The following is a 13,004-nucleotide window of genomic DNA, read 5'->3' as shown; positions in this document are numbered from 1 at the left end:
TTCAACTTTATAATAACTTAGTATACAGGTATAGTAGTTTACTTTTATGTCATAGTGATGAAATAAAAATTCAAAATGTTGGCTTGTTATTTCATAAATAGGGCTTAGTATGCCATAATTATGACGTTTTATGTCATTAGGATTTACCAAAGCATGATTTTTTGTATTATGTGTCATACATGGGCTTCTATACATAGAAGGAACGAAATGACCGTAAATAACCTTGAAGAGTATTTCTATTCTCGGGGGTCATGGGGCTGTTATAGATACGCTTCAGCTCATGTTAATAGAATGAAGCTGCTAGAATAGAAAACAACATGAACTCTAGAGTGTAAAAATGGGCGGTCGATGTGTCTGATTGGTCGGATACAATGTGTTTACATAATAATTCTTCGATTTTTCTGTGGGGGTTTTTCCTCGAAATTGATTTCTGCCATTATTAAGGTGTAAATTATTGTCTGTTTACTTTATTCAGAATCAGCGCAAATATATTTGATAGTGATGAATCATAGTATTTAATTTGTATCTCTCTTAAATTAGATCTGTGAAAGGTTTTATCTTTAAAACATTAAAAAAATAATTAAGGCTTTCCAGCAACAAAAAAAATCTGTATGATTCAGTTTTTTTTAATAAAGCACTTTCAACGCAACTCAAGGTTGACACAGTGCTGTACAGTACAACTAAAGTCTGATACAATACAAAACAAATACAACAATACAAAAGAACACAACAGAATACAGACATTATACCTGGTTGAAAGCTATTGATAAAAGGTGTTTTTTAAGCAAATGCTTAAAACTTTGTAGAGAGTAAGCATTTTTAACCGAATTATTTTATCTTTCAGATTAACAAAACTGTACATTCATTTTCCAAACACAGGTGTTATATCAAAATTACCCACCCATCCAACACTTGTCAGTTGCAATTGCCTGAAGATTGCTAGAATACATCTGCAAGAAACAAACAATAAAAAAGTGCAAAAAAATAGAAAGTAACAATGTGAAAGAGTTATTCACCAATACGCCAAAGAAACTCTTATATCGCGTCACCTCAAGGTCATCATCATCATATACCCTCAATAAATGTCAGATATCTGCCCCATTTTATCCTATTAATCCTCCTTTCCCCCCCTCAGTAATCTGTATGCCATTCCTTCATATGCACAAACTTTGGCCAATTCTTTATTTATTGAAATATCAAGATTTACAGACAAACATAGCTGCATAAATCCGTTTCTTCCATAGACAGAATAGGATACAGAGAAAATATAGCCAGAGGGAGAAGCTCTTAATACAAACAGGAATATAAGTGTAGTCTTAGTAACAAACATAAGGATTGATTTGTAAAAGGAAAAAGAAACATTCAAATAAAAAAATGCCTTTGCCCAATTCTTTAACCCATTCAGCAAAAATATGTATTTTTTAAATCGTTTGCTTTACATGCATCTCAGTGCAGTATTCTGCAGTCTGGGCCCCGCAGCGCCTCCTAGTGGAGCCATCAGTTCATGTCTCTCCCAGAACTCTATATCCACTCGCATCGCGTCGCGTCAGCTGTGAGCTGTAATGGCGGAGCGCGTTGCGGAGCGTCTGTCCGCTCAGGAGGCGCAGGTCGAGGCGTTGCGGAGCGAGATCCAACGCCTGCAGGAGTTACTGACGGGCGGGTTCGACTTCAGAACCGGCCCGGACCTGGACGCGCTGATCACCGAGAACCAGAAGCTCCGGTACCGGCTAGTGCACCTCCGCAGGAGCCTCGAGGTGGAGAAGGTGAAGGAGAAGGAGAAGGAGAAGGAGGGGAAGAAAGAGGAGAAAGAGAAGGAGAAGAAGGAGGAGAAAGAGAAGAAGGAGAAGGAGGGGAAGAAAGAGGAGAAAGAGAAGAAGGGGAAGAAAGATGAGAAGGAGAAGAGGACCAAGACACAGAAGAATAAGACTGAAGAACCAAAGGAGAACATATGCAAGGTGCGAGACTCTAAAACTGACCTGCAACTGAGAGAATAATAGAGTAACACTGATAACAGTACAATATACAGATTTTACATCCATCTATCCATCCATCCATCTGTCTGTCTATAAACATGTTTTTCATTGTTTTTGTGTATTTCAGCAGAATGCTGCATCATCACGATCCAGTGCATCAGATGTTGAAGAGAAGCAGAAGGAAAAGGAGAAGCCTGAGACTGAGGTACAGTAACAGGAAGAGCATCAGCGTAACACACACACACACACACACACACACTCACACAGAGCCCTGAGCTCTTCCTCTCCTCATCCCTGTAGAAGCTGAAGTCGTGGCCTGGTTTTGTCTCTGAGCGTCTGGAACTCTACGAGCGTCTGAAGGAGGAGAGCGATGCTCTTCTGGCCGAGCGAGCGGCCCTCTCTCACTCCATCAGTGTGTTGCTGCCGGACGGACACACACTCACGGGCACAGCCTGGGTCAGCACCCCGTATCAGCTGGCCTGTGCCCTCAGGTGAGGAGATGTGGGATTCTGGGAGGTTTAACCTGTGTGTGTGTGTGACTGTTTATGCTGTTGGTGTGTGTTGAGCAGTCGAGATCAGGCGGATTAACTGTGTGTTTGTGTGTGTTGATGCAGTCGAGGTCAGGCGGATTAACTGTGTGTTTGTGCGTGTTGATGCAGTCGAGGTCAGGTGGATTAACTGTGTGTTTGTGTGTGCTGATGCAGTCGAGGTCAGGCGGATTAACTGTGTGTTTGTGTGTGCTGATGCAGTCGAGGTCAGGCGGATTAACTGTGTGTTTGTGTGTGTTGATGCAGTCGAGGTCAGGCGGATTAACTGTGTATTTGTGTGTGTTGATGCAGTCGAGGTCAGGCGGATTAACTGTGTGTTTGTGTGTGTTGATGCAGTCGAGGTCAGGCGGATTAACTGTGTGTTTGTGTGTGTTGATGCAGTTGAGGTCAGGCGGATTAACTGTGTGTTTGTGTGTGTTGATGCAGTCGAGGTCAGGCGGATTAACTGTGTGTTTGTGTGTGTTGATGCAGTCGAGGTCAGGTGGATTAACTGTGTGTTTGTGTGTGTTGATGCAGTCGAGGTCAGGCGGATTAACTGTGTGTTTGTGTGTGTTGATGCAGTCGAGGTCAGGCGGTTTAACTGTGTGTTTGTGTGTGTTGATGCAGTCGAGGTCAGGCGGATTAACTGTGTGTTTGTGTGTGTTGATGCAGTCGAGGTCAGGCGGATTAACTGTGTGTTTGTGTGTGTTGATGCAGTCGAGGTCAGGCGGATTAACTGTGTATTTGTGTGTGTTGATGCAGTCGAGGTCAGGCGGATTAACTGTGTGTTTGTGTGTGCTGATGCAGTCGAGGTCAGGCGGATTAACTGTGTGTTTGTGTGTGTTGATGCAGTCGAGGTCAGGCGGATTAACTGTGTGTTTGTGTGTGTTGATGCAGTCGAGGTCAGGCGGATTAACTGTGTGTTTGTGTGTGTTGATGCAGTCGAGGTCAGGCGGATTAACTGTGTGTTTGTGTGTGCTGATGCAGTCGAGGTCAGGCGGATTAACTGTGTGTTTGTGTGTGTTGATGCAGTCGAGGTCAGGCGGATTAACTGTGTGTTTGTGTGTGTTGATGCAGTCGAGGTCAGGCGGATTAACTGTGTGTTTGTGTGTGTTGATGCAGTCGAGGTCAGGTGGATTAACTGTGTGTTTGTGTGTGTTGATGCAGTCGAGGTCAGGCGGATTAACTGTGTGTTTGTGTGTGTTGATGCAGTCGAGGTCAGGCGGTTTAACTGTGTGTTTGTGTGTGTTGATGCAGTCGAGGTCAGGCGGATTAACTGTGTGTTTGTGTGTGTTGATGCAGTCGAGGTCAGGCGGATTAACTGTGTTTTTGTGTGTGTTGATGCAGTCGAGGTCAGGCGGATTAACTGTGTGTTTGTGTGTGTTGATGCAGTCGAGGTCAGGCGGATTAACTGTGTGCTTGTGTGTGTTGATGCAGTCGAGGTCAGGCGGATTAACTGTGTGTTTGTGTGTGCTGATGCAGTCGAGGTCAGGCGGATTAACTGTGTGTTTGTGTGTGTTGATGCAGTCGAGGTCAGGCGGATTAACTGTGTGTTTCTGTGTGTTGATGCAGTCGAGGTCAGGCGGATTAACTGTGTGTTTGTGTGTGTTGATGCAGTCGAGGTCAGGCGGATTAACTGTGTGTTTGTGTGTGCTGATGCAGTCGAGGTCAGGCGGATTAACTGTGTGTTTGTGTGTGTTGATGCAGTCGAGGTCAGGCGGATTAACTGTGTGTTTGTGTGTGTTGATGCAGTCGAGGTCAGGTGGATTAACTGTGTGTTTGTGTGTGCTGATGCAGTCGAGGTCAGGCGGATTAACTGTGTGTTTGTGTGTGTTGATGCAGTCGAGGTCAGGCGGATTAACTGTGTGTTTGTGTGTGTTGATGCAGTCGAGGTCAGGCGGATTAACTGTGTGTTTGTGTGTGCTGATGCAGTCGAGGTCAGGCGGATTAACTGTGTGTTTGTGTGTGTTGATGCAGTCGAGGTCAGGCGGATTAACTGTGTGTTTGTGTGTGTTGATGCAGTTGAGGTCAGGCGGATTAACTGTGTGTTTGTGTGTGTTGATGCAGTCGAGGTCAGGCGGATTAACTGTGTGTTTGTGTGTGTTGATGCAGTCGAGGTCAGGCGGATTAACTGTGTGTTTGTGTGTGTTGATGCAGTCGAGGTCAGGCGGATTAACTGTGTGTTTGTGTGTGCTGATGCAGTCGAGGTCAGGCGGATTAACTGTGTGTTTGTGTGTGTTGATGCAGTCGAGGTCAGGCGGATTAACTGTGTGTTTGTGTGTGTTGATGCAGTCGAGGTCAGGTGGATTAACTGTGTGTTTGTGTGTGCTGATGCAGTCGAGGTCAGGCGGATTAACTGTGTGTTTGTGTGTGTTGATGCAGTCGACGTCAGGCGGATTAACTGTGTGTTTGTGTGTGTTGATGCAGTCGAGGTCAGGCGGATTAACTGTGTGTTTGTGTGTGCTGATGCAGTCGAGGTCAGGCGGATTAACTGTGTGTTTGTGTGTGTTGATGCAGTCGAGGTCAGGCGGATTAACTGTGTGTTTGTGTGTGTTGATGCAGTTGAGGTCAGGCGGATTAACTGTGTGTTTGTGTGTGTTGATGCAGTCGAGGTCAGGCGGATTAACTGTGTGTTTGTGTGTGTTGATGCAGTCGAGGTCAGGTGGATTAACTGTGTGTTTGTGTGTGTTGATGCAGTCGAGGTCAGGCGGATTAACTGTGTGTTTGTGTGTGTTGATGCAGTCGAGGTCAGGCGGTTTAACTGTGTGTTTGTGTGTGTTGATGCAGTCGAGGTCAGGCGGATTAACTGTGTGTTTGTGTGTGTTGATGCAGTCGAGGTCAGGCGGATTAACTGTGTGTTTGTGTGTGTTGATGCAGTCGAGGTCAGGCGGATTAACTGTGTGTTTGTGTGTGTTGATGCAGTCGAGGTCAGGCGGATTAACTGTGTGCTTGTGTGTGTTGATGCAGTCGAGGTCAGGCGGATTAACTGTGTGTTTGTGTGTGCTGATGCAGTCGAGGTCAGGCGGATTAATTGTGTGTTTGTGTGTGCTGATGCAGTCGAGGTCAGGCGGATTAACTGTGTGTTTGTGTGTGTTGATGCAGTCGAGGTCAGGCGGATTAACTGTGTGTTTGTGTGTGTTGATGCAGTCGAGGTCAGGCGGATTAACTGTGTGTTTGTGTGTGTTGATGCAGTCGAGGTCAGGCGGATTAACTGTGTGTTTGTGTGTGCTGATGCAGTCGAGGTCAGGCGGATTAACTGTGTGTTTGTGTGTGTTGATGCAGTCGAGGTCAGGCGGATTAACTGTGTGTTTGTGTGTGTTGATGCAGTCGAGGTCAGGTGGATTAACTGTGTGTTTGTGTGTGTTGATGCAGTCGAGGTCAGGCGGATTAACTGTGTGTTTGTGCGTGTTGATGCAGTCGAGGTCAGGCGGATTAACTGTGTTTTTGTGTGTGTTGATGCAGTCGAGGTCAGGCGGATTAACTGTGTGTTTGTGTGTGTTGATGCAGTCGAGGTCAGGCGGATTAACTGTGTGTTTGTGTGTGTTGATGCAGTCGAGGTCAGGCGGATTAACTGTGTTTTTGTGTGTGCTGATGCAGTCGAGGTCAGGCGGATTAACTGTGTGTTTTTGAGTGTATTGATGCAGTCGAGGTCAGGCGGATTAACTGTGTGCTTGTGTGTGTAGATGCAGTCGAGGTCAGGCGGATTAACTGTGTGTTTGTGTGTGTTGATGCAGTCGAGGTCAGGCGGATTAACTGTGTGTTTGTGTGTGTTGATGCAGTCGAGGTCAGGCGGATTAACTGTGTGTTTGTGCGTGTTGATGCAGTCGAGGTCAGGCGGATTAACTGTGTGTTTGTGTGTGTTGATGCAGTCGAGGTCAGGCGGATTAACTGTGTGTTTTTGAGTGTATTGATGCAGTCGAGGTCAGGCGGATTAACTGTGTGCTTGTGTGTGTAGATGCAGTCGAGGTGAGGCGGATTAACTGTGTGTTTGTGTGTGTTGATGCAGTCGAGGTCAGGCGGATTAACTGTGTGTTTGTGTGTGTTGATGCAGTCGAGGTCAGGCGGATTAACTGTGTGTTTGTGTGTGTTGATGCAGTCGAGGTCAGGCGGATTAACTGTGTGTTTGTGTGTGTTGATGCAGTCGAGGTCTGGCGGATAACTGTGTGATCGCCCGTGTGAACGGAGAACTGTGGGATCTGGACCGACCGCTGGAGACCGACTGCAGTCTGGAGCTGCTGCGCTTCGACCATGAGGACGCTCAGGCCGTGAGTTAACCAGTGAGAGTGTGTGTGTGAGTGAGAGTGAGAGTGAGAGTGTGAGAGTGTGAGAGAGTGAGAGAGAGTGAGAGTGAGTGTGAGAGTGTGAGTGTGAGAGTGAGAGTGTGAGAGTGAGAGTGTGAGAGTGAGAGTGTGAGAGTGAGAGTGTGAGAGTGAGAGTGTGAGAGTGAGAGTGTGAGAGTGTGAGAGTGTGAGAGTGTGAGAGTGTGAGAGTGTGAGAGTGAGAGTGAGTGTGAGTGAGAGTGAGAGAGTGTGAGAGAGAGAGTGAGAGTGAGAGAGTGTGAGAGTGAGAGTGAGTGTGAGAGTGAGTGTGAGTGTGAGTGTGAGAGTGAGTGTGAGAGTGAGTGTGAGAGTGAGTGTGAGAGTGAGTGTGAGAGTGAGTGTGAGAGTGAGTGTGAGAGTGAGTGTGAGAGTGAGTGTGAGAGTGAGTGTGAGAGTGAGTGTGAGAGTGAGTGTGAGAGTGAGTGTGAGAGTGAGTGTGAGAGTGTGTGAGAGTGTGTGAGAGTGTGTGAGAGTGTGTGAGAGTGTGTGAGAGTGCGAGAGAAAGTGTGAGTGAGGGTGAGAGTGTGAGTGAGGGTGAGAGTGAGTGTGAGAGTGAGAGTGAGTGTGAGAGTGAGTGTGAGAGTGAGTGTGAGAGTGAGTGTGAGAGTGAGTGTGAGAGTGAGTGTGAGAGTGAGTGTGAGAGTGAGTGTGAGAGTGAGTGTGAGAGTGAGTGTGAGAGTGAGTGTGAGAGTGAGTGTGAGAGTGAGTGTGAGAGTGAGTGTGAGAGTGAGTGTGAGAGTGAGTGTGAGAGTGAGTGTGAGAGTGAGAGTGAGTGTGAGTGTGAGAGTGAGTGTGAGAGTGTGTGAGAGTGTGTTAGAGTGCGAGAGAAAGTGTGAGTGAGGGTGAGAGTGTGAGTGAGGGTGAGAGTGTGAGTGAGAGTGTGAGCAGGGCCGGCCCGAGGCATAAGCAAACTAAGCGGCTGCTTGGGGCCCCCTGGCCACCAGGGGGCCCCCTAATAGAGTTTAATTTATTTTATTTTTTTAGATGACTTAAACAAGTGACATAAATGAATGAATGAATGAATATGAATGAATGAATGAATGAATAATTCAAGACAAGAAAATTCTGATTTCATGATCAATATACCTGCCAACAACTGCTGCTGTGTCTGCCAGCGTTTAAGTCATGCGCATAATCTAGACACCTCCCGAGTGCATAGACAATTCATGCGCAACTGCGCATAGTCACGGTATTGGTTTAAGTTGGAGAAAATAGCCGCAGGGGAACTTAACCTTCTAGGTGTAAGGTTAGCAGCTTGAATAAATAATAAACATAGCAGTTTGAACTCTTCTCCACTTTATTATACCACACATCAGATCACTAACTCCAAAAACCCGCGAAACTCTAGTACCAAGTGCGCACAACCCATTCCTATCTACGGCAAGCCCAGAGGGGAAAAAAAGATTGCATACACACATACAACGAGCGCCAGTACATCATTACCGGTATTATAGTAACAGACTTTGTTGGATTCTGTCATGTACAATCCAACAAAGTCTGTTACAATAATAATAAAACTGTTTAGTGAGAGTGTGAGTGAGAGTGTGAGTGAGAGTGTGAGTGAGAGTGTGAGTGAGAGTGTGAGTGAGAGTGAGAGTGAGTGTGAGTGAGTGTGAGTGAGTGTGAGTGAGTGTGAGTGAGTGTGAGTGAGTGTGAGTGAGAGTGTGTGAGAGTGTGTGAGAGTGTGTGAGAGTGTGAGTGAGTGAGTGAGAGTGTGAGTGAGTGAGAGTGTGAGTGAGTGAGAGTGTGAGTGAGAGTGTGTGTGAGTGTGAGAGTGTGTGTGTGAGTGAGAGTGAGAGTGAGAGTGTGAGTGTGAGTGAGAGTGAGAGTGAGAGTGAGAGTGAGAGTGAGAGTGAGAGTGTGAGTGTGAGTGTGAGTGAGAGTGTGAGTGAGAGTGTGAGTGAGAGTGAGAGTGTGAGTGTGAGTGTGAGTGAGAGTGTGTGTGTGAGAGTGAGAGTGAGAGTGAGAGTGTGAGTGTGAGAGTGTGAGAGTGTGAGAGTGTGAGAGTGTGAGTGTGAGTGTGAGTGAGAGTGAGAGTGAGAGTGAGAGTGAGAGTGAGAGTGTGTGAGTGTGAGTGTGAGTGTGAGTGTGAGTGTGAGTGTGAGAGTGAGAGTGAGAGTGTGAGTGACAGTGAGAGTGAGAGTGTGAGAGAGTGTGAGAGTGTGAGTGAGAGTGTGAGTGAGAGTGTGAGTGAGAGTGTGTGAGTGAGTGTGTGAGAGTGAGTGTGAGAGTGAGTGTGTGTGTGTGAGAGAGTGTGAGAGTGAGTGTGTGAGAGTGAGTGTGTGTGTGTGAGAGTGTGTGAGAGTGTGTGTGAGTGTGAGAGTGTGTGTGAGAGTGTGTGTGAGAGTGTGTGGGAGAGTGTGAGGGAGAGTGTGAGGGAGAGTGTGAGGGAGAGTGTGAGGGAGAGTGTGAGGGAGAGTGTGAGGGAGAGTGTGTGTGAGAGTGTGTGTGAGAGTGTGTGTGAGAGTGTGTGTGAGAGTGTGTGTGAGAGTGTGAGGGAGAGTGTGAGGGAGAGTGTGAGGGAGAGTGTGAGGGAGAGTGTGAGGGAGAGTGTGAGGGAGAGTGTGAGGGAGAGTGTGAGGGAGAGTGTGAGAGTGTGTGAGAGTGTGTGAGAGTGTGTGAGAGTGCGAGTGCGAGTGCGAGTGCGAGTGCGAGTGAGAGTGAGTGTGAGTGAGAGAGTGTAGTTTTAATAATTGAACTGAATTGAACTGAACCGAGCTGAATTGAATTGGATTTAATGGAATTGAACAAAACTGAATTGAATGGATTTTAATGTATTAAATTGAACAGAGCTGAATTTAATTTAATTGAACGGAACTGAATTGAATGAAATTGAACAGAACAGAATTGAATTTAATGGAATTAAATTGAACATAATAGAATTAAACTGAATTGAATGGAACATAATTAAATTGAACTGAACGGAATAGTTGAATTGAACTAAATAGAATTGTATTGAATTGAATGTAATTCTACACACACACACAGTTGTTTTCCGCCTCAGGTGTACTGGCACTCGAGCGCTCATATCCTGGGCGAGGCCATGGAGTGTTTCTACGGCGGGTGTCTCTGCTACGGGCCGCCCATCGAGAACGGCTTCTACTACGACATGTTCCTGGACGGACACAAGTGAGTGTGTGTGCTGTTCCTCAGATGATCTTCATCACGTCTGCTCTCGTCATCATCAGCGTGTCTGTGTGTTGACAGAGGAGTGTCAAGCTCAGAGTTTGCGGATCTGGAGCTTCTCTGCCGAGGCATCATCAAGGACAAGCAGCCGTTCGAGAGACTGGAGGTCCGGAAGGAGACGCTGCTCCAGATGTTCAAGGTCAGAAACTCCATATGTTCAAGGTCAGAAACTCCAGATGTTCAAGGTCAGAAACTCCAGATGTTCAAGGTCAGAAACTCCAGATGTTCAAGGTCAGAATCTCCAGATGTTCAAGGTCAGAATCTCCAGATGTTCAAGGTCAGAATCTCCAGATGTTCAAGTTCAGAAACTCCAGATGTTCAAGTTCAGAAACTCCAGATGTTCAAGGTCAGAACCTCCATATGTTCAAGTTCAGAAACTCCAGATGTTCAAGGTCAGAAACTCCAGATGTTCAAGTTCAGAAACTCCAGATGTTCAAGGTCAGAAACTCCACCTCCAGACCTTTACTGTAAGAGTTCATACTTCACCATGGAGTTTTGGTTCCTTGCCACTGTCGCCTTTTATTTTGCCTTTGGCTTTTGGCGTGCTTAGTTAGGGACATTTACCATTTAATATTCAGCAATATTATTGATCTCCTGCATTGACACCATTATGTGAGGACTAAACTGAGCTGGACGATGACATCACGGTTTTCTCCAGTGAGTCTATATATATATTAATGAACTAAATTAATAACTTTTTTACAACAAAAATGAAGCATCACTGAACGTACTTAAGCTGGACTGAGCCGCTATTTTCTTCTAGAAACAAACTTTGTTTCAAAGCAGCTTTACAGAGACAACAGGAAAATAATGCAACGCTCTATATTGTATAAAGCGCTATAGAAATAAAGGTGATGTGACTTGACCACATCAGACCCTGTGATTTCAGCGATTAGTGAACATGAACCAGGAATGAACAATACTTCTATTGCAAATCTTAGTTAATGTTAATCTCAAGATTTAGTAATACATTTTTTAAATCAAAAGTTGTATCTTTTAACATTAGTTAACGCTCTGTGAACTAAGAAGAACAAACAATGAACAGCTGGATTTTTATTACCTAACATTAACAAAAAATAATAAATGTTGTAAAATGTATTGCTCACTGTTAGTTAACAAATGTTAAAGTGTTTCTTCTTTTTCTAGTACAACAAGTTCAAGTGTCGCATCCTGAACGAGAAGGTTTCCACGGCGACCACGACGGTCTACAGGTAACAGGAAGTGATGTTTGTCCATACGGATGCTGTAAAGCTTGTGTGTGTGTGTGTGTGTGTGTGTGTGTGTGTGTCTCATGACCTCTTCCTGTCTCAGGTGTGGCCCTTTGATCGACCTGTGTCGCGGCCCGCATGTACGGCACACCGGAAGGGTCAAAGTACTCAAGATCTATAAGGTAACTCAGTTTAACATCATCTCAAACTATTACAGATGCTTGACATCTGCAGTTCTAGAAGGTCTTTATAGTGTGAAATGGTCTTAAACTTTCATTTAACTTTATTTTATTTAATAACTTAATTTAACTTCGTTTCATTTAATGGATTTGAATGTAATTTAACTGCACTGAATTAAATGGAACAGAACTGAATGAAATTGAATTGAATATAATTTAATGGAATTTAATTAAATGGAATGTAATTGAATGAAACAGAATTAAACTGAATTGAATGGAATATTAGATACATTTTAGTTAAATTGAAGTGAATTGAATGGAACAGTACTGAATTGAAATTTTACTGAATTGAATGGAACAGAATTAAATTAAATTAAACGGAACAGAATAAAATTGAACAGAACACAATTATATTGAATTAAATCGAATTTAATTTAACTGAATGGAATGCACTGGAACAGAACAGAACTGAATTGTACAGAAACTAATTGAACTGAATGGAATGGAACTGAATTGTACAGAATTAAATGGAACTGAATTTAATTATATGGAATAGAAAGGAACAGAATTATAGTGAATTAAATGGAAAATAATTCAATTGAACAGAACAAAATTGAATTTAATGAAATCAAATAGAATTGAACTTAAAGGAATAAAAATGGAAAAGATCTGAATTGTATTGGACTGATGGTGTGTGTTGTCCAGAACTCCTCCACGTACTGGGAAGGCCGCTCCGACATGGAGACTCTTCAGCGGATCTACGGAATCTCTTTTCCTGACAGCAAAATGCTGAAGGAATGGGAGCGTTTCCAGGAGGAAGCCAGGAACCGAGACCACCGCAAGATCGGGAAGGTTTGTGTGTGTGTGTGTGTGTGTGAGATTTACTGATCCAGTCACCTTTTCATCGGACAAATCCATAAAAATTTATTTGAAGATTGCAAGTTAATATTTCTATAATTTAATCTTTATATATAAAGATTTGGCTGTTCACATTTATTCATCTTGAAAGTGTTTTTTCTTGATGTTTTTCCTCATGATATATAAGGGGTTATCCTGTATATTTGTCTTCACTTCCTGTGGAGCGATGATGTCACGTCCTCCTCGTGTGACTGAACCAGGTTGTTAAGATGTGTGTGTCTGATGGTGTGTTCTACAGGATCAGGAGCTTTTCTTCTTCCACGATCTGAGTCCTGGAAGCTGCTTCTTTCTGCCTCGAGGAGCGTTCATCTACAACACACTGACCGAGTTCATCAGGGTACGTGTGTGTGTGTGTGTGTGTGTGTGTGTGTGTGTGTGAGCGCAAAACACACCAGTTCAGCCCTGAAGAACACTGTGACGTTCATGCGTGTGTGTGTGTGTGTGAGATGGGTAGGTTTAGGGGTTGGGTTAGTCTGTTTGTGTGTGTGTGCAATGGGTAGGTTTAGGGGTCGGGTTAGTGTGTGTGTGTGATGGGTAGGTTTAGGGGTCGGGTTAGTGTGTGTGTGTCTGTGTGTCCGCGTGTGCGTGTGTGTGTGTGTGTGATGGGTAGGTTTAGGGGTTGGGTTAGTGTGTGTGTGATGGGTAGGTTTAGGGGTTGGGTTAGGGTGTTTGTGTGTGTGTGTGTGTGTGTGTG

At 44.7% G+C, this 13,004-nt stretch overlaps 1 protein-coding gene across 5 annotated transcripts in view; it reads left to right on the top strand.

The window, feature by feature from the left end:
* The first annotated feature begins 1,526 nt into the window (after nucleotides 1–1,526).
* Nucleotides 1,527–13,004, top strand: part of tars3 (threonyl-tRNA synthetase 3) — a 20,043-nt gene continuing 8,565 nt past the window's right edge. The window contains exons 1-11 of one of the 5 annotated variants that reach the window (XM_077194659.1): nucleotides 1,528–1,763; nucleotides 1,842–1,955; nucleotides 2,104–2,178; nucleotides 2,274–2,464; nucleotides 6,642–6,765; nucleotides 9,824–9,948; nucleotides 10,027–10,144; nucleotides 11,152–11,216; nucleotides 11,317–11,395; nucleotides 12,098–12,244; nucleotides 12,549–12,647. In XM_077194659.1, the coding sequence (XP_077050774.1) occupies nucleotides 1,563–1,763; nucleotides 1,842–1,955; nucleotides 2,104–2,178; nucleotides 2,274–2,464; nucleotides 6,642–6,765; nucleotides 9,824–9,948; nucleotides 10,027–10,144; nucleotides 11,152–11,216; nucleotides 11,317–11,395; nucleotides 12,098–12,244; nucleotides 12,549–12,647 (1,338 nt within the window). In that variant the 5' untranslated portion in view covers nucleotides 1,528–1,562. Of the gene's footprint in view, nucleotides 1,956–2,100; nucleotides 2,179–2,273; nucleotides 2,465–6,641; nucleotides 6,766–9,823; nucleotides 9,949–10,026; nucleotides 10,145–11,151; nucleotides 11,217–11,316; nucleotides 11,396–12,097; nucleotides 12,245–12,548; nucleotides 12,648–13,004 lie in introns of all 5 variants that reach the window. The other 4 variants (XM_077194658.1, XM_077194657.1, XM_077194655.1 and 1 more) reach the window with 4 other exon arrangements.

The sequence above is a fragment of the Siphateles boraxobius genome, unplaced genomic scaffold (assembly GCF_051911475.1).
Source record: "Siphateles boraxobius isolate OS27281-9 unplaced genomic scaffold, OSU_SipBor_1 32, whole genome shotgun sequence".
Classification (NCBI taxonomy): domain Eukaryota; kingdom Metazoa; phylum Chordata; class Actinopteri; order Cypriniformes; family Leuciscidae; genus Siphateles; species Siphateles boraxobius.
This window is presented reverse-complemented; position numbering and strand designations above follow the sequence as displayed.